Genomic DNA, 19,334 nt, shown 5'->3' with positions numbered 1-19,334 from the left:
CTCCAGGTGAGGCTTGCTTGACATTGCAAACACACGGGAAGCTGCTGCAGGTGCTGCCGTGCAACCAGGGGAGTTCAAAACTTGATTGGGCTCTTATTCAATCTCCTAAATTGAGTTCATCTCCAACAAGGAGCTCCTAGCAGCACGACTGACACTCAGTTAAGGCATCCAAAGAGCAAACCCCGACTGCAAGAGCTGCTGCCAAGGAAAACCACCCCGCAGCCCCGTCCTGCGCCCGGGTCTTATTCCCGAGCCAGCACCTTTCAAAGCACGGGGAGGCACCTAAAGACAGCCACAGCAGGAGGGACACGTTTTTAATAAACAAGGCAGCATTAGATTATGCCTCTTGGCAGCTCCTCTCCAGCCCCACCACCTTTACTTAATTTCATATGCTTTAGAGCTGCACAAACGCAAAGGTGATAAATCAGCTCGAAAGCCCAGTCAAGGCAGGAGTGATGGCAACATCAGGCAAGGAGCACACGGGAGGGCTAAGGAGCCACACAGGAGGACTAAAGAGGCACACGGGAGGGCTGTGCTCACTGGGGCTGGGCAGGGATGGCCTCAGTCAGCATCAGGAGACCCAGCCATGGAGCAGGGGCTGTGGGCAAAGCCCCGAGAGCCACTGATTTCTCCCTCCCCATTTCATTCTCTGTCCTGTGATGTCCCCCAGGCAGCAAGTGCCAACAGCCCCGGGGTATTTGCTACCCCCTCCCCTTGCAAACCCAGGAACTCCCCCCTGCCAGGACGGTCCTGCTCTGCTGCCCTCATTTGTGATTCAACCTCACTTGTGTTTCCATTAGCACCTTCAACCCTCCCTGGGGTGATGTGGCTTTGCACATGGCTGCAGAGTTCCCCCCGCTGCTCACAGGCACTGCTCAGTCTCCTTATGGCTCCTCAGAACTGCAACCCACCGTGAGCAAAGCACCAGCACACGATTGCCCCAGGACTCCACTCATTGGCCCCAAAAAGTCCAGTGATGTAAAGCACCCAGAAGGACGGACCTTCACAATCTCTCAAAACCCCAGTGGTCCTGGAAACCCATGGGGATGGACTCTGATGGGAGCATGGAGCTGATGGGAGCCCCAGCACTGTGCGGAGCAGCAGGAGCCCATCCCTCGAGGCAGGGAAGGAGATGACACACCAACTCAGACGGGCATGTTAAATAATTGAGATAACCCAGGGTCTCCACCAGGCTGCCAGGAGCCACGGGCTGGCAGGGAGCAGCTCTCCCACCCCCCAGAGCCAGCCCGGGCACATACTGTTTGTCTTGAGGCGGGCGGGTTCGCTGTTCCTGCTGCCCGCCTGGTTGATGGCCTTGACCAGGAAGATGTAGCGGGTGCCGCTCTGCAGCCCGTGCACGGTGTAGTGGTTCTGCTTGATGTTGGGGACGATCATCCAGCTGTCCATGGAGTTGTACAGACCTGTGGAACGGGAGAGAGGGAACAATTTATTCCCAGGAAAGGACAGGGTACAAAGACCACCTGTTGCTAAGGCAGAGCTCACCGACCACGCAGCCCTCAGGCTGATTTATCACCGGCCTGGAGTTAGGAGCCCCTGCAGGAGCGTTCCCATAGAGGATGAAGCCCAGCAACTCAAAGAACCTTTTCTATAATCACACAAAGGCAACGCTCAATACAGCAAAGCCAGGGGTGGGCACTGGCATCTTGAGATGCTGCCATGGGAAGTGATGGGGAAAGGACAGACAGAGAAATTCAACTGGTGGCACCTTCCAGCCAGGGCTGGAGAAACGCTGCAGACCTCCTGTGCCAAGGCTTACACTGGGGGGTTAGTTATCCCTGGTGGCTTTCTCAGCCAGAGGACAAGGGCAGGTTGCAGTCCTTGTCAGCCTGGATTTGGTTTAAAATATACATGGAGCTGGCCTAGGGGAGCAGAACAATGTTATTTGAAGTAGAAAATAAACCAGATGTGATACTGCTTGCATACCTCAGGCAGAGCTGCTCCCACCCGAGCAGCTTTCAGCCAAGCACTGGTAGGTGTTATTCCCCTGCAGACACAGACCAGCTTTGGACAAGGCAGCTGAGAAACAACAGTCTGAGAACAACTTGGACTCCCAAGCAGGTTTCTTTCCCAAAACAACCATGAAGGGGTTGGCCTTGAAGACTAAGGGCTTCTATTCTTGCCAAATTTTTTTAAAAACCCTTTCTTGCAGCTTTCATCATCCATAAAAATGTCCAACTCCTGCTGAGCTCTTGGCTTTAAAGAGAGCACGAAGGGGATGGTTTCCCTAGGCCAACTGTGTGCTCTTCAAGAAGGTATTTCCTTCCATGGAAGCCTCCTCATGCTCTCCTAGGTGAGCCTGACACACCATTTCCAGTGTTTCCTCAAGTGTGAGTTCAGCCAGGACTCAAACCTCTCCTCTCATCACCCAGACCTGACTATGCTACTGCAAGTGACAATATATTATTAATCTTATCCTCCGAGACACTAACTGATGATTTCTTTACTCCTATGCAGAGCTACCAAAGATGGCCAAGGAAGACACTCCTGGCAGGGGAGATGGAGGCTGTGGCTATGGAAGAACAGAGCCAAGGAGGCTGCTGAGCTCTCCCAGGCTTCAGAGAAGAGCAAAAGGCTGGAGACATGTTGTAGGGAGGAGCTGAGCAGGGGAAATTTTGCTGCTTTTGCACCCAGTGCCTGTAACTAACCTGACCAAGAGGAAATAAACCATCTTGTTTCCAAAAGTGAGGGCAAAGGCTGGGGACACAAGTTCTATCAGCTCTAAAAGTCACCAGCAATGACTTTCTCTGGCAGCTCCCTGCATATTGTCAAGTGCAGGTAACAGCCTTCCTGAGCCGTGACCCTGCGCTCCCAGCACCGACGGCCTCAGGACCAGGGAGATAAACTGACAGCAGCCCAGAAATCCACAGGAGGGTTTTGTCAGTGCTTTCTATAATGGTTAAGTCCTTCTAAGGAAGACCAGGGATAAAACTTTCCTGCAAGAGCCCTGCTGTGGGAATGCTGTGCTTTTCCAAAGCACTGCTTCAGGACGGACAAAAGCTGTATTTTTGTTTTCCCATTAAAACATCCATTTTCATTTTTTTTCTTGTATGAAACCAGCAGTTTCCCTGGACTCGCTCCTAGAACCCAGCCCATAAGTTAACTTTCCTCCAGAACACAAACCCACTCCAATTTCAGGAAAAAGGCAGGGTTACAGGAATCATAACAGGGATGTATCTCCGACACCTTGAGGACTCCTCTCCTCATGGAGGATGACCAGACATTGGAATGGACTGCCCAGGGAAGTGGTGGAGGCACCATCCCTGGAGGTGTTCAAGGAAAAGCTGGATCTGGCACTTAGTGCCATGGTCTGGAGATGCGGTGGTGTTAGGTCATAGGCTGGACTTGATGGTCATAAAGGTGTTTTCCAGCCTTGGTGATTCTGTGACTCTCCAGACACCCTGAGGAATCAATCCCTGCTGCTGAGGCTGGGAAATAGTTCTGAACCAACCCACGGTCCCCCCAACCCGACCAGCGCACGCGGACTCACTGATGAAGTTGGCCTGGCCGGTGAAGATGGTGTACTGCAGCTCGTAGGAGCTGACGCTGAACTCGTCCTCCGAGATCCAGTGGACGGTGATGGTGTCGTGGGAGGCGGTGCAGAGCTCCTCGCGCACCGACGGCGGGTTGGGCGCTGCGGGAGCAAGGTCACACCTTCCCTCAGCTTCTGCTTCCTTTCCTTACTGTACCTAAGGCTTCTCTGCTCCCTGAAGGGCAGAGACGGGCTCCTGTGGAGAGCAGGGGCTCTGGACACAAAAACCCGTCTCATCCTTAGGTCGCTGGTCCCTGCTCATAGCAGGGAGGTTGGAACCTGATGATCTTTAAGGTCCCTTCCAACCTTCACCATTCTATGATTCTGTGATTCTATTATTTGATCTGTAATTGTTCTTTCCATCTAATTAAATTCTTTAATGTGATAAGAAAATACCCAGGGGCCAGTGTGCCCTCAGGTGTAACAGAAAAAGGGGTTTTCCACCAGGTCTGACACCCTCACCCTGAAACAAGCTGAGAAGCCACTTCAAAAGCCACCTATTTCTCAGTACATGTTGTGGAATAAGTATTTTGTCCCATAGCTGTTCCAGACCCGAGTTTGTCATTAGTCTTTCCCTGCAGCTGCTCTGCCTCACAATGAAGAAAATCAGATCTGGGTGAGTAATGATGACTTTGTTTCTCCAGAGCTTTCATCCCTGCCCCTGGTTTTCCAGCAGCATTTGGCTGTGTCAGGGTTGCTCCTGGACACCTGGCACCACCCCAGGCCAGGGCAGTGTTTAACCTGGGCCACCAGGGCAGCACCCACAGGCCCAGCAAGGTCTCTGTCCATGGGAATTCCTAATTTAGCACCAAGAGACCTACAGAAAGGGCAGCACAAGTACTTTTTGACCAGATTTCTGGACTTTTCTACCTGCCCCCCAGGAGAAGCAGAGTGCAAACAGGAGGACAGGGAAATGTCCTGGGGACAGCACAACCTCTGCTGTGCCACAGCCAATTGGGCATTTCTTACTGGTGAGAACGGGAGGCAACTTGCTTTAAAATCCCCCCAGCAGGCCTCGGTGGGCCCAGGGAGGGGCCGCGGGGAGCACGGCTCTGCACCCACCTGTCAGATAATCCAGCCCCTCCAGCAGCTTCTTCTCTCTGGAAAAATCTAAAGCGAAGTTTTCAAAGGCATCATTAAAATTGATATCTGGTATCAGAACTTGAGAGGATGCGGTTGCCATGGCGACCCTGAAAGAAAAGCAGAGCCCGTCAGGAGGCAGCGGGGTGCGTCGCTCCCCACACCCCGTGCTGGAGAGACGGGGACTGAACGGGTGCAAGCAGCTGAGATCCATCACCCAGCACTTCCCATCGGGAAAGGGGCTCACATCTACTGACCATTGCTCTGGTCCAGAAGGGTGGCCCAGTCTGAGGACACCTTCCCCAGAGAGAAGGGGGTCCCAGCCCCCACTGCCCACCAAGCTCCCTTTGGATTGACATTTCACCACTCCCCCCACCCCAGGAATTACATTTGCTCCCACAGCAGATGCTCAGCTTTGTTAGGACCTGCCACGCAGCTCCTGTCCTGCACAGGATGGGAACCAGGACACCTCTGAGCCCAGCTTTTCTTGGAGGCTGCAGGTGGGGCAGATGCCCCTGGGCAGGGAGCTGTGACCAGGGGACAACCCCAGTGCCACCCCACCAGCGTCCCGAGCCAGCCCACCTCTCGGCCACGTTCCTGGCCGTCTGCAGGAACCGTGCGTGGTCGTTCTCCTTCAGGATGTGCTCTGCCTGGTTGATGAGGACGGTGGAGCGCTCCAGACACTGCCGGCAGTTAGCGACCTGCTGGGCCAGCTTCCGCAGCTTCATCACCTGCGGGGGCAGCAGAGGGGAGCAAAGGCGCTCAGAAGCCGGCGGTAGCTTGAAAAGCACCCCGAGGAAACCCTACCCTAAGCCAGAGGCTGCTCAAGGGAAGCAAGGAGCAGAGGATCAGCTCGGGAATGTCCCCAGAGGCTCTGGGGAGGGGGAGCAGCAGTGCACGTTCAGGGTTAGACTTGTCTTGCAGGTGGGAAAGGCCCGTGGGCTCCTCAGTATCTCATCTCGGGTGGGTTTCCAAAGACACGTGTTTGATGCATCCAGGAAATGCTGTTTTTCAGAATGACTGGAATAAAAGATACCTGAGGCCTGGGCAGGGTTTCCTTATGCCAAAGGTGTCCAGGAGCACAGCAGGCATCACCTTCTGGGCACCCTCGCTTAGCACTCCTCACTCCCATCCATCACCAACACAAACCTCAGGCTGCTGCGCTGGTCCTTACACCTCTCTTGCTGCCCCATGGAGGCGGATTTGCTCCATCTCACAGGCACCAAGGCCCTCTGGGATGGAGTGGTCAGCTCCTCCCAGGACCACGTTCCAGCTGGAGACAAACTGCTGCCTTGGCATTTTTGCCTCCATAGACTTTCTTTCTCAGGGCTGGGGTTGACACTCTTCCCATGCCTCCATGCATCCATCAGGCCATTTGTCAGGAAAAGCAGCCCAGAACAAACGGCAAACCAAATGGCAGTTCGGCAGGAAAGCAGGATCTCTTGCTCCACAGCCGGAGCGCTTCAAACCAGCCGCAGTCTCCAGAGCTTCCTCCTCTCTTTTGTGTTTGGAGCTTTTTTCACTCTCCCACGTTTGTGGCTGGGGCTCCTTGGAAAGGCTGCTTCCCGCTCACACTTGGAAATCATTGCTCAGAGGTGTGGAAAGCAACAAAGGAAACCTGCCCAGCCTGCCCACAGCCAGCACAGGGGGACTACTGGGGAGCACTGCAGTGCTGCCAACCCCCAAGTTTCCATCTCCAGCCCAGCCGCACCACAAAGAGGCTTATTCCAGTTTCCAGGTAACTCTAGTAACGAAGCCCAGTCTTCTCCCCAGTGCTCCCAGTGCCACTGTCCCCACATCCATCTCCCACTGCTGGGTTTGCAGCCACGTGGGCACAAGGAGCCAAGTGTCGCTTCTGCTGATGGTTTTGAGCACCCACTGGGGCCTCTTTCCTCTGCCCAGCTGCCACTTTGTAGGAAAATAACATCTTTGAGCCTTCCAGCTCCCTGCCAAGTATGGCTGAAACTGGACAACACGGTCAAAAGACGTCAGGGGGAGAGGGGTGGGAAGTGAGAGGCAGACAGACAGATGGGCCAGCAGAAGGCACCGTTACATAAAATATGTTCCCCGAAGCGGCTGGGATAAAAACGTTTCCTGAGGCTTCTGCTGCTGTTGGCTGTGCCGTGTACACACCCTGCACACTCCACTCCCAAACCTCCACCTGCACAAATCCTGGGTCCAAGCTGCTCCCAGCTCAGCCATCGGTGGTGGACATAGAGCTGGACCCCAGTGTGCACCCTGGCTGAGAAAGGGAAAGGGCTTGTGCACGTGCACTGAAACTCCCGTGGGCACCACTCAGAGTTACAGCTGATCCCTCCAGCCTCTCCTCATCACAAAGAAACCACTGGGAAAAGCCAGGACACCTGGAACTGCTGGAAGAAAGGTCCAAACACCCCCGCAAAGAAAAGGATGAGAAAGAAGCTCCCCCCAGCTGTGCTGCAGCCTCTGCCCTGCAGTGCAGGGCACTGGAACTACAGCTGGGCTGGCAGCTCCGTGTGGGAAGAGCCCTGTCCGGAACAATCCAAGGCACTGCACCAATCTGCCATGCTCATCTACATGCCCTCCCTCCTCCAGCCATGGCAAGCACTTGTCCTCAGCAGAAGATCCCTGGGGACAGCAGGAGCAGGGACACCCAGACCCGCATGTGGCTCAGGGCAGCAGGGAGGTGACACTGTGTGCACCGATGGTGCCCAAAGCTCTTCCAGCACCAGCAAGGCCACTCATGCCCCCTTGATGTGTGCCTGGGACATCCCAGTACCACAGGCTGCCCAACTGCTGGGCTGTGCCAGGACTGGAGGGACAGAGCCTGCAGTGGCCACCCCAGAGGAGAGGACCCTCAGACCCCGGGCACACGAGCCAGACCTCCTCACCTTGGTCTCCTTGATCTTGACGGCGATGACCTGCTTGCGCTGGCGGATGATCTCCATGAGCTCATCACACTCCTCCATCAGCTTGGCCTCGTGCATGGCGGTGTTCACCTGCCCAGGGGCAGCAAAAGCACACGTGTCAGAGGGACACACCAGCCCCCGAGCCCGGCAGCCCCACGGCTCTCCCTGCTGGGACTGGGGGAGATGCAGTTCCCACACGGAGCTCCCACCCTGCCCCTCCACTAAGCAGAGGGGAGCACACTGCCCGCCCCCGGAGGCAGAAGGAAACAGTGGCTTGCTTCTACAAAAAAAGCTGCAAAAGCTGCATGTGTCCTGCTTAATTTTGGCTAATTAATCCCTGCTGGGCCCCTTTTCAGGCTTCAAATGCACAATTTGTTTTTTGTTTTAAAGCTGGAAGGAAGGAATGCAAAGTGTGCAGTGAAAGCCCAGGCAGAGGTTTCAGCCCCCGGCTCCAGGAAAGACCAGCATCCTTGGGGAGATGGACAGGAAAGGGGGGAGAGACTTGACAGAAGGAGAATTGAGCCCTATCCCTTAAATTAAACAGTGTACTCGAGGGCATAGATGGGTTTTCTTCATTTTGTACTCTCAAAGCTATGTGCAAAGTCTGAAGGCAGCCCAGAGCGAAACACATTTGATATAAGATCTTTTTTTAAACATGGGCAGCAGATTATGCAACACGGAAGTGGGAGACAGCCGATGGTCTGCAAAGACAGCTCCGCCGAGGGAAGAGCTGCCGAGGGTGGGTTTGGAGCCTGCAGCGACCTGTGCGGGCGGCAGCGCCGCGGGTCCCGGGGCACAGGGGCTGGCACAGGCAGGACCGGCAGGCTCTGCCGCTCCCCGGGGCTGTCCCCACGTCTTTGCAGCCCCGGTGCTCACTTCTGCCAGCAACACGGAGCCCTGGGTGCCTGGGCTGCAAAGCAAGAGCCGCAGGAGGAGGGGGTGGTCCTTCAGCAAGCACCACGACCCCCTCCAGCCTGGCATGCCAAGCAGAGATCCCGGTCTCCTGAGCAAATTAATCCTAATGCTGAAAGCCCACCCCAGCAAGAAACCTGCAGCTCAGCCAGCATCCTTGCTCTTGGAGACCAGCACTCTCAGAAAAGGTTCTGCAACCTTTTCCTCTGCAGATCATCAGGACAGGACCAAGGACCTTATCTAGTGAGCCAGGAACAAACCACTGGTGCTGCCTGCAGGTCACACAGGGATTGGGGTGCTCCTTCCTGGCCTGAGAGTCCAGCTGGCAACAGCAGCAGCCCTCCATCCCGCCAGCTGCTCAGCCCAGAGGCAGCTTGGAGATGGGAAGCCACAAGGCTTGCGTGTCCCCAGTGAGAGCTCGAGTGACTGAGGGGGCTGCAAAAAGCCATCGTGTTTGCTCAGGCTCTGGCAACCCCCCCGACTTCCCACCAGAGATCCCTGTAGGAGCTGGTCTTTGTGTTCCCTGGAAAGGTGCCGGTTCATGGAACTGCAGCTGAATTTAGCAACCAAAAATATCAAGAGCTCATTAAGAAGAAACTAATTGCAACAGCCTCTCTCCATGTATCATTCCAGTAAACAAAGCTGAAAATTAATTAGCCATTAATTGGTATGTGCACGTTGAAACAACAGCAAGGCATGAACCGCCCTCTTCCCCTGGAATCCCGGCACCGGAGCGCGGCGCTCCTGAACTCCTGACTCTGGCCAAGAGGCAGCGTCAGGATGCTGGCACGGGCTGTGGGCACACAGCACAAACACTTCCCTCTGCCGTGCAAGCAGAAAATGCCTGACTGCACCCCGGGACACAAAGAGCCTTAGAGATAAAGTGGTGAGAGCAGCCAGGCCAGCTCAGTCCCGTTCTTCTCAGGATGGAGGGTGACCTGCCCCCTCCTCCCGTGCTGCCACCACTGCATAAACCTCTTCCTGCTCGCTGCTGGCGTGAGCCCCAGTGGTGCCACCCTGCTGTGGGGCTCGGGCAGGAGGGTGTCCTGTCCCTGACAGCAGGAAGGGTGCAGAGAGACAAGTGCCCGTGTTTGGGAGGAGGGAGGAAAGCAAGGAAGACCACCAGCACTGCAAACCGGGAGAAGGGCTGGATGCTGCTCCCTGAGAGCAGAGCTGTTTGGATGCTCAGTGTCACCCATACTGCACCCAAAGCACCTGCCGTCCCCCATGTGCAGAGCAGCTGGCAGGTCCCTCTTCCCCAACCCATCCCAGCAGCCTGGATCTCTTCCCAGTGGCTCCCAGTCATTCCACCCTCTCCCTCAGACCCTACAGACCCCTAGGAACCATCCCCGCATCCTCCATTGCTAGGGACTAAACTCTTGGAAACAATTCAGCCTCCTGCCAGTCCTTCATTGTCAGCAATACTTCCCACCATGCTCAGCTCTGCCCCCAGGGCAGCCCTCAGGGACAGGACACAGGAGCATCCCTTCCCGGGGCACCTTTCACCTCACCCCCCTCGCTCCTGCCCCCTCTCACCAACCTCCACTTGCTGGCAGATCTGGATCAGCTTGGCCATCTGGTTCTCCAGTTCACTGTTGCGTTTAACCAGGTTGGTGAGATTTGTCTCCAGGGTTTGCTGTGAGTCCAGAAGTGAGAGAGGAGAAAGACAAAAAACAAGAAGATCAGCAAATCTGGAGCATTGTCCCCAGACCCCCATTAGCAGCCGAGACCACTTGCCACCAACATGATGCCTGACGGAGAGACAACTTGGATGACTTTGGGCAAAGGCTCTTGGGATTCTTGGCAGATCCTGACCACTCTGGTGAGTTCTGCAAGTGCTCGACCCATGACAGGGCAGTTGCTGAGCTTGGCACAGCAGTGGCCCTGAGCAGGTCACCAGCTGGAGGTGACAGTGTGGGGGCCTGCCCTTTGAGGAGCCAGGGTGGGTTGTGCTCCTGCAACACAGCTGAGTTTCTCCTGCATCCCCTGGAAAACTTCATGGCAGCCAGAAAAACATCAGGAGTATCCAAGTTTCTCAAAAATGTTCTCAAACCACTCGCTGCTGCTGAACCCTCTGACAAGGTGGGAGAGGCTAAACATGCATTTCTACCAGGAAAGAAGCCAGCATGGCTATTTTTGTCACCAGTTTTCTTTGCACATGGTAAGGAAGCCAAACAAGAGCCTGTTGAACCACTGGAGAGGGACTGACTTTGCTCCCTTGTGAACCATCTCTGCCCGAGCAGCAGGGGCACAGGCAGGGAAAGCAATGTGGCAGCAAGCCAGGGGACAGCACGGGCCACCAGCCACCCGCAGCCTCTGCCAAGTCCTGCCAGGCTGCCACCACCACCAAGACCCAGCCGAGCTCAGCCTGCCCCTCCCAACACATCCCTGTTCTACAGGAGCACAAAGAGCTCTCCTGCTCCACCTCCCCAGGTGGCACAGATCACTGGCCTCCTCCTCCATCCCAGCTGTCCCCTCCTCATCCTCTGCAGGTACCAGTGAGAAAAGGCCCTGGGAGAGGGTGGTGGTCCCTGACACAAGCTGCTGGTCCTTCCCTTCCCAGCTCCCTTGCCATGCTGCCCTGGGCTCTGCTGGGAGCAGGTCCCTGCCAGCGCTTCCCAGCCCAAGCGGCGCAGGGATCCCCAGGGAGCGCGGGCAGGTTTGGTGCCCGCAAGCTGCAACATTCATGGAGCAGAACAGGATCCAGCAGAGCATAGAGACAGAGCCCGTTGGAAAAGGTTTCGATACCTGTGGACACACAGTGGACTCGTATTTTCTTGGATATCAATAATTGAAGTGACACCACATTTCCATTAAAATACATGGTTCCACTAAGAGGAAATGTTCTATAACAAAGTCCTCACTACCTGTTGCAACGCTTGTCAGGAAAATGATATCCTATTAATATTTTAAACTTCAGGGCTGGAAGAGGATCCCTGCAGTGTTTTATTCATCCCTGGCGAGAAACCGCAGTCCGAGCTTTCATCAAGGCTCCAGCAGGCCCATAAACACAGCCTCCCTCTGCACGCACAGATAATTCGGGGCTAGTCAGCCAAGAGAGCTCGAATCACAGGCACGAAGCACAGGCAAAACATTCATTCCTGAAAAACCACTGGCTCCTAAAATACTCCGAGGTCGTTTGCAATCCTGCAAATTGCTGGCCACTGGAGGGTGAAGCAGAACACAGGAACAGGCTTGAAAAATGAACTCAAACCCGGGGCGCCTTCATTAAGTGGAAAGTGCTCTGCATAGCAACGCTGTATGGATAATGAAAAAGCCAGCTGCCAACAGTGCCTGCCACCCTCTTTCCTTACAGCTCAATATTATTAAACATAATTTGACTAAAGCATTGAACATTTAACTTGCTAATTATCTTCCTCATCACCAACTCGGCTGCACTGAAGTTGCAGCTTTGAAACTGCAGCTGATCTGCTTTAATGTTCCAGGGCTGTCGATAGCAGGGAGATGAGCTCCAGATACACTCTTTGAAGCACAAAACACATTCACAGCATCCCAAGTTTTCCAGGGGACAGCATTGCCCCTCCCTCACCCACAAACAAGCACAAAACCTGCCCGTGAGCTCTGGCCCCTTCGTTATGCACTCACTGACACTGCAGCAGTGCCAGCGTGTGGCACCAGGACTAACGATGGCTCCAACCCCGTGGCCCCAGCCCCTGCCTGCTCCCTGCTCCCTGCTCCCTGCTCCCTGCCTCTGCAGGTTTCCCTGGCCAGGCACCGCCGACTGCCGCAGACCCTCGAGCAGCACGTGGAAATGCAGATGGAGCCATTTCCTTCTGCCTCATTTGCTGAAACAAATAAAATAGACTAGAAGTTTTGATTACACCAGCTGGTTATTTTGTAGGTGTATATAAATTACAGCAATTACAGGGGGTGTTTTTTAATTGCATTACAACATGCTCATCGTTTCCCCAAACTCTCACCCGTGCTCCTGCTCCCACCTCCCCTCCCTGCTGGGCAGTGGGAGGATGGAGTGTGGGGCCACCCACCATGTACCACTGTCACCCCTGGCAGTGACACATCCCTCTGAGATCATCAGCATCAATTTCCAGCCTCCAGCCAAGAAAAAATAAAAAAATAAAAATTAAAAAAAAAATTCAGGGGGAAACCTGATCAGCCAGTCAGCTGCCTGCCCCTGCTACAGGAATGTCCCCAGACAATAGGACAAGTGACAAGAAGACAGGGCTGAGCCACCCAGGGCTCCTGTGCAGCTCCTGACTTGTGACACTAATGCATTTTAAGTTGCTTTGGAGCAAAATGTACTGAGTAAAAGCTGAAATAAATGGCCAGCTCTAGAGCCTGGAATCACCCTGACCAGCAGAGCTGACCTGGAAAAATCAAGCAATTTGTTACTGGAGGTTCTGACATTAAGAAGGGGCTAGAGTAGCAGCCCCGGGCCGGGGAGAGGCTCTGGCAGTTATCCCATGGAATGGGACAGGGACCAGGGAAGCACTTGACCAACAGACAAGGACACACCTGAGGATCCAGTTCAGTGACTGCAAAGACAACCCGGAACATCCCCTCACATCCCCTGGCCAGTCAGGGAGATGAGGAGCAGCTCCATGTCTGGCTCAGGTTCAAACCCGATGATTTATCAGGTTTAACCCTGGACCAACTTCTCCTACACTTGCCTTCATGCTGGCTGGGGAAGTGACTCTGGAGGAAAGCACATGATGTGCCCAGAGTCTCCTTGGGAGTTTAAACTTAGGAGAGAAAAGACCCAAGTACACAGGGCTCACTGAGCGTAGATTTTTCATGTAAATGCAAGATGTTTGTTGTGTCTCTGTCTAATCAGCACATACTGGATTTGTGTCTTACCGGCTCTTCCTGAGCATCTTCTGTGGGACCAAGCTAACCAGCACAGCATGAACATCCTGGGGAGCAAACCAGAACCTTCTCACTTTGTGAGAGAAAAAAAACCTCCAGGTTTGTAACACAATACCCCCCTGTCACATCTCCCACACCCATCCCATGGGACACCAGTGCAGGTTCCCAGCATCTCTGGCACTTAATTACTGAATGGTCCCCAAACCAGCAGAACCTGTGCAGGAATCTGCTTCCCTCCAGCAGCAAGGCCCTGCCAACTGCTCCATCCCACAGCACCTCTGCCCAAGGGCTCCACGTGGCTGCTCCCCTTCACCCTCTGGAGCATCTGCGGGGCTCCTGATCCCTCCAGCATCTCCAAGGATGAGGAAACGGCATACGGAGCCTGAAGGCCAGGAGAGTTGGAACTTGACTTGTTTTTCCACCAGGTTTCCAAAGCAGGGCCCTGCCCGGGATGCTCCTGCCCCATCTGAAGCCCTCGTTCCCTTCAGAAGGGCTGCCAGGGGCTTCTCTGGCCGGGCTCCTGCTGAACAAGAAATGCATTTCCTCCAAGGGGAGGCACAGGCTTCTCCAAACCCATCACCTAAGGAGACAGGAGGTTTTTTCACCCTTCACATAATTGCTGTGGTTTTTACTGCTCTGGACATCGGAGCTGCAGGTGATTTTCTCAGCAGCTGCCCCAGGGCCTGGCTACACATCAAGGTAGAAGTCTTCATTGGAGCCCAAACTCCCTCACCCCATGGCTAGGCAGGGAAGCACTCCTTGCCCAACACAGGCTGCCTGCCACGAAGGAAATTAACCCTATCCCAGCCAGACCCAGCAGGAAACCTCCGGCGGGTGACCCAGAGGCACTGCAGCCACAGTGGCTGCTGCCCAGCCCGTGGCGGCCTCATCCCCTGCCCAGCACTGGGGCAGGAGCCCAGGGCAGCCCCTGGCCTGGTCCACCAGCCCCAGGGTCCCACCCTGCATCTTCACCACAAGTCCTCTACACCCCTGTGGGCATCTGAAAGGAGACATCAACTGGGGAGGAAACAAAGGGTCTGTGGTGGTGGGTCCAGCTGCCTGAGCTGCAGAGGGAACGAAGCATGAGCAGAAAATTGCTTTGTTAGTGTGAGAGGTTGGATGCAAAGAGCAAAGGAGCTATTGTTGAAGACGTGAGGGTAGCAGCCACTCCTGTTGGAGATGCCAAGGAACTGGAGGAAAGCAAGAGGAGGTGCCAGGGCTTCTTCCCAGGGAGCTCTGCCCAGGGGCTCCTGCTGCCACCAGGAGTGACACCACAGCCGCTGGGGCTCCCAAGCAGGGGACTGGGAAACCCTTCCCAGCAGCACAGAGGAGGGGAGGAGAATGGCTTGTTTATCCTTCTCAGGAAATTCCTCTCCTCCCACAGCTTCAGATCAGCTCTGTTTTTTGGCATGAGCTTTCACAGCTCCTGGGGCTGGAAGCTCCTGGAAAAGAGACCTGAACACTGACATGACCCAGGATATCATGCTATGAAGGTTTGCAGGCTCCAAAGCATCTCCTGGACCTTTTTGTCAGAGTTTGTTGGCTTTATCAGAGCCCCTCTCCTCCCTCTGCCAGTGAGAGAACATCCAGGTGTGTAACTGCACCTACCACTGGAGCCCACCACACTTGCAGAGCTCCTCGTGCTGCTGGAGCTTGGCCACACCAGCGCGTGGCTGAGGAACGAGCTGTTCCCTGGCAAGCCACATGGATCTGTTTTCCTGGGTAATCAAGAAAAAGGACGAGAACAAGCCAGCAGATTCCTCTCTCTGATCCTTGAACTTCTACTAAGCCATCACAAGGCACTAGGGGTCAAAAGATATAAGGGCTCCAGCAGCAAGCCCAGCCCCTGGGGAAAACCCAGCAGAGCCCCATGGGCAGCTCTGCCTGCCCCTGCCTGTCCTGGGAGCTGCAGGAGAAAACCAGGAGCTGCCTGAAGGAGGGCTCAGCTTTCCTGCTTCCACCAAGTAAACTTCCAGCTGAGGCTGGTTCCCTTCATCCCAGTGACATGATGGTCCTGGATGTTGCCATGGCAGAGGGCTGACCTCCTTGCTGGCCACCCCAGCCTGGCCGTGTGACAGACTCCAAACCATTGACAAGGTACAAACAAATCAAGAAATCAGGAGAACAACAGTTATTGGTGATACCAAAAATATTTGATTTCCAAGGCAGCTAGAAAAAGAGAAGCCTCTGGGGACGAGCTGGACACAAGGTTTGAGGCAGCACCCAGGGACAGGTTAGGCTCAAGGCTGGACCATGTCCCTCCCTGGCTGCTTCCCTTGCCTTCCAGCTGAAAACCATCCAGCTCCACAAAGGAGCTGCCGAGGCACTGCAGAGCTCACTGGACCAACAGTGCTGCAAAAACATGGCACATGGCTTATGTAGGTCCTTCAGTGTTTACGTCCTTTAATCTCTTCAAAGCAATTCTTCTGCTATTGGATATGATCATGATTTTCTGTCGCACCAGTGCTGAAAATTGTTTAAATATTTTATTAAATTCGCCCTGACTGTGACAAGCCCGTTTTCATTCCTGAAGCCATCTAACCATTATCTGCTTGTTCGAGCTGTCCTATTTAAATACTCCAAGACTTTACTCCTCCTTTCAGGCTACGTGCTTTTCAGCTTAAAAGAACTGATTTTCAGACATCTTATTAAATTTGCTACATTTGATGTAAAATTCCCAAGCTATGGCAAGTCCTGGGCTTATTTGTTTATCTTCCACTACTTTTATTTCTTCTTTTAAAAAGACAAAGCTGAGGGAAAAGATTTCCACTGCCCCAAGTGGTGCCTTTTTCCAGGAAACTTCCTCTAGTGAGTCATTTATAGTTTCTTCCCAGCCAGCACCAGGTCGTCTAGAGAGGCCGTTTTCTGGTGCTCTCCTGTAGGTGCCACCAGCAGCCACATGTCCTACGGGTGGGAGGGAGCTGGGGAACAAACCTCCCCATCTTCCCCAGCCTGAGCCCCTGCAGGAGGCTGGGTTATGGTGAGGTACAGGAGCAGGAGCCAGCAGCATCCCCAGCCACGTCCATCCATGCCAGCCCCAGAAACCCCCAGGGCTCATCTCAGGAGAAACCCTGGAAGCAGCTCTGCTGTCCCCACGGAACCTGAGCATCACCTGCATCCCTGCTGTGCTGACAAACCCCATCTGTCAGCAAAAGAAGCCATTAATAACTACTCTGTGTTGTTCTGCCACAGTTACCAAACCACCAAAATTGAGGAGAGGGAACAAAGCCAGAAAGAAGACACCAGAGATGTCCACCTGCTCCTTCAGCCCTTTTGGGTTTCTATCTCAACTGCAGAAGTGACTCAGGACCTGAGCATCCCACTGGAGCGATCCAGGGTTTCACAGACACCTGAGGTGGACAAACTGCTCTGCAGGATGTGCTGGATCCCCTCGGGTGTGTGAGACCCCGGTGGGGTGGAGAGCTTGCATGGCCCCACACCCAGAGAGCTGCACCAACAGCAACCTGAGAGCTGGAGGGCAGAGAAAAGCCCCACAGCCGGGCAGAAGTTACACACCCAGCCCCTGGAAGACACGGGTTTCAAGGGACCTGCACCAAACCCCAGCCTGTAACACGGACTAACACCCTCAGACCTCGGGAAAGGGTGAGCAACCAGAACACACCGAGTGTCAGGAGGACCCCCCTGGAATGCAGAGGAGCAACCAGAGGACAAAACTAACAATGCAGCTCGACAGCAGATCAGACCACAAGAAAACAGCCTGCACAGCCAGCGTGCTGGGGAAGGGCTGTCAGACACGAGACAGGAGTGGGACCATACCCAGGTACCATCAGCTTTGAAGCCAAAAGTGAACAAAACTACTTTCAAAGTATAAAAGAGAGACACCGCAGCTTCGCTCCCATAAATATGTATATCCTTGTGGAAAAATCGACTGGTGGAACAGAAGATGCATCCTTTGAAGAATTTATATGAATACATGGTAGGCAAAGACAAAGAACAACTTAAACGTTGCCCTTAGAAGCCGCCCTGGAAAGGATGGGAAGGGAAGGTGGGTGGAGACCAGCTCCTGAACAGGAGTCTTCATGGGTTCACTAATGACAGTGCAATTACCTTAACTGCAGATAATGGTGTGGCTGTGAAGAGCCCTCAAGAATATTCCTATGGGCATGTAAGAATCTCACACAGAGATGGGATTTCCAGGGAAAAAATCCTGACAAATACTGATCTGACACACATGGGGAGAGTCAGAATAGCGGGAGACTAACCATACTGGTAACATTTGGGATTAATTATTAAAGGCAGAAGAGGACAAACTAACTAAAAAAGCATCAACAAACACTTTTGCCATTAAAGTTTCCTAACAGAGAAAAAAACCAGAGACCATAAATATCCTCAAGCAAGAAACACTAAAGTGAATTTGGACTATGAGGAAGAACAACACATGGAGAAGATCTAAGGAGGGACTGTAGGAGATCTACAGAGGGACAAGCACAGTCAGGGAAGTGGGATCCCAGTGACCCACTGTGCTAGACCCACAGGCAGGACAACACCAAAAGCCTGGGCTGAACAACCTCAGGAGTTCCTATAACCTCAGACTTGTAAAAGTCCAGAAAACATAACCAGAATGAAAGGCATAACCACCATGGAAGGCATGGAAGTTTTAACAGGAGAAGATGTAGGAATTCCTGCTGTGAATGACAAGCGATAGGAACAATGTACCCTCCAGAAACAACCAACCAACAGGTTCAAACAACCCTGGGTTGTTAGAGCAGCACTCCTGTGACAAATCAAGAACTTCTGGAAACCCTTGGAGAACTGAAGCTCCAAATGAGACAGAACCCAGCTCCACTTCTCAAGCTACTCACTCTCGTGAGGCTTACTCCTCCCTGTCCTCCTTCTGGAAGCTCCCTGAGCTTCCAAATGAACCATTTGGACTCAACCAAAAGGGCCAAAGGCTTTGCTGGTCCCTGCCCAAACTGCTCTGATTGAAGACACCCTTCATTCCTCAGCTTCTGAAGCTCTGTGTGATGCACAACCAGGAAAGCTTCATTAGTCAAAAGCTCATTTGCATTTACTCTCCTGAAATCGCAGAAGCACTATTACTGCACCAACTGCATCTCCATGATGGACTGACCACCAGCCCTGTGCCCAACCATCCCTCCTCAGCAGACCCTGTGACAGGTCAGTATCTGAAACCCTGGGTCAGCATGTTCAACACATCCTGACAGCTGAAGTGACCCTGTGACACACCCCAAGGAGCTACAAATCCACCCCCTGGGCCATGGGCAGCCCCTGGCCCCCAGGGCTCAAGTCTGGAGAGGTCCCGATGGCCTTTCCAACCCCATGATCTCATCTGAAGGGCTTAAACACCCAGTCTGAGGCTGCAAAAAGGAAATGTGGAATTTGGCACATAATTAACACAAATTCGTATCTGCACTTAATAAACAATCAAGCTTCTGTTGCAGAACTGAAGAGATGAAATTCAATGAGGACCCACTTAACAGAAAGTTCAGGAAAGTGCTAGAGAGAAACTCGTGGAAGATTCATACATTTCCAAGGAACATCTGGTTTCCATTCAACAATAAAAAAGATGCTTTACAATTTTTCACCCGATAGATAATGGTTTTATCAAAGATTCACTAATTACTTCGTTCAATTTCTCTCACACCTCCCAAACCAAATTAACAAAATTCAAGCAAAAAGTAATGAAAAAGGGCAAGGAAGGCACCTGTTATACCCACCTCTCCTCACTGCCTGGTCTGCATATCAATATTTAGATTCAGCTGTTACAAAACTGAATATGAAATGCATAAAATGAATTAGAAGTAGAATTTATGCCTGAACACCAGGGAGATATGTTTTGAATTACAAATACAAAATTAGCCTGAAAGTTAAGCTAAAGCTCCTGCATTTCAAATGATTGCAGAAAATGTATTGAATTCTGCAGAGATCAGAAAGACACAGCGTCAGAGGCTGATGATGAGTGACAGGGGAGAAATCAATTCAAGGGGAGCTTGGCTTGCCTTGTGACTACGACCCAGAGTTCAGCTTTCCTTAGCCAATCCTGCAGAGCACTATTTTAGCCTAAAATATTAATTGGC

General features: G+C 53.2%; 1 protein-coding gene across 1 annotated transcript in view; it reads right to left on the bottom strand.

Moving 5' to 3' along the window:
* Positions 1-19,334, bottom strand: part of MID2 (midline 2) — a 64,691-nt gene that overhangs the window by 4,940 nt on the left and 40,417 nt on the right. The window contains exons 3-8 of the mRNA XM_051630716.1: positions 9,971-10,066; positions 7,501-7,608; positions 5,213-5,361; positions 4,613-4,740; positions 3,509-3,652; positions 1,260-1,421 (exon numbers count right to left, since the gene is read on the bottom strand). Of these exons, the coding sequence (XP_051486676.1) occupies positions 1,260-1,421; positions 3,509-3,652; positions 4,613-4,740; positions 5,213-5,361; positions 7,501-7,608; positions 9,971-10,066 (787 nt within the window). The remainder of the gene's footprint in view (positions 1-1,259; positions 1,422-3,508; positions 3,653-4,612; positions 4,741-5,212; positions 5,362-7,500; positions 7,609-9,970; positions 10,067-19,334) is intronic.

The sequence above is a fragment of the Apus apus genome, chromosome 12 (assembly GCF_020740795.1).
Source record: "Apus apus isolate bApuApu2 chromosome 12, bApuApu2.pri.cur, whole genome shotgun sequence".
NCBI classification, from domain to species: domain Eukaryota; kingdom Metazoa; phylum Chordata; class Aves; order Apodiformes; family Apodidae; genus Apus; species Apus apus.
This window is presented reverse-complemented; position numbering and strand designations above follow the sequence as displayed.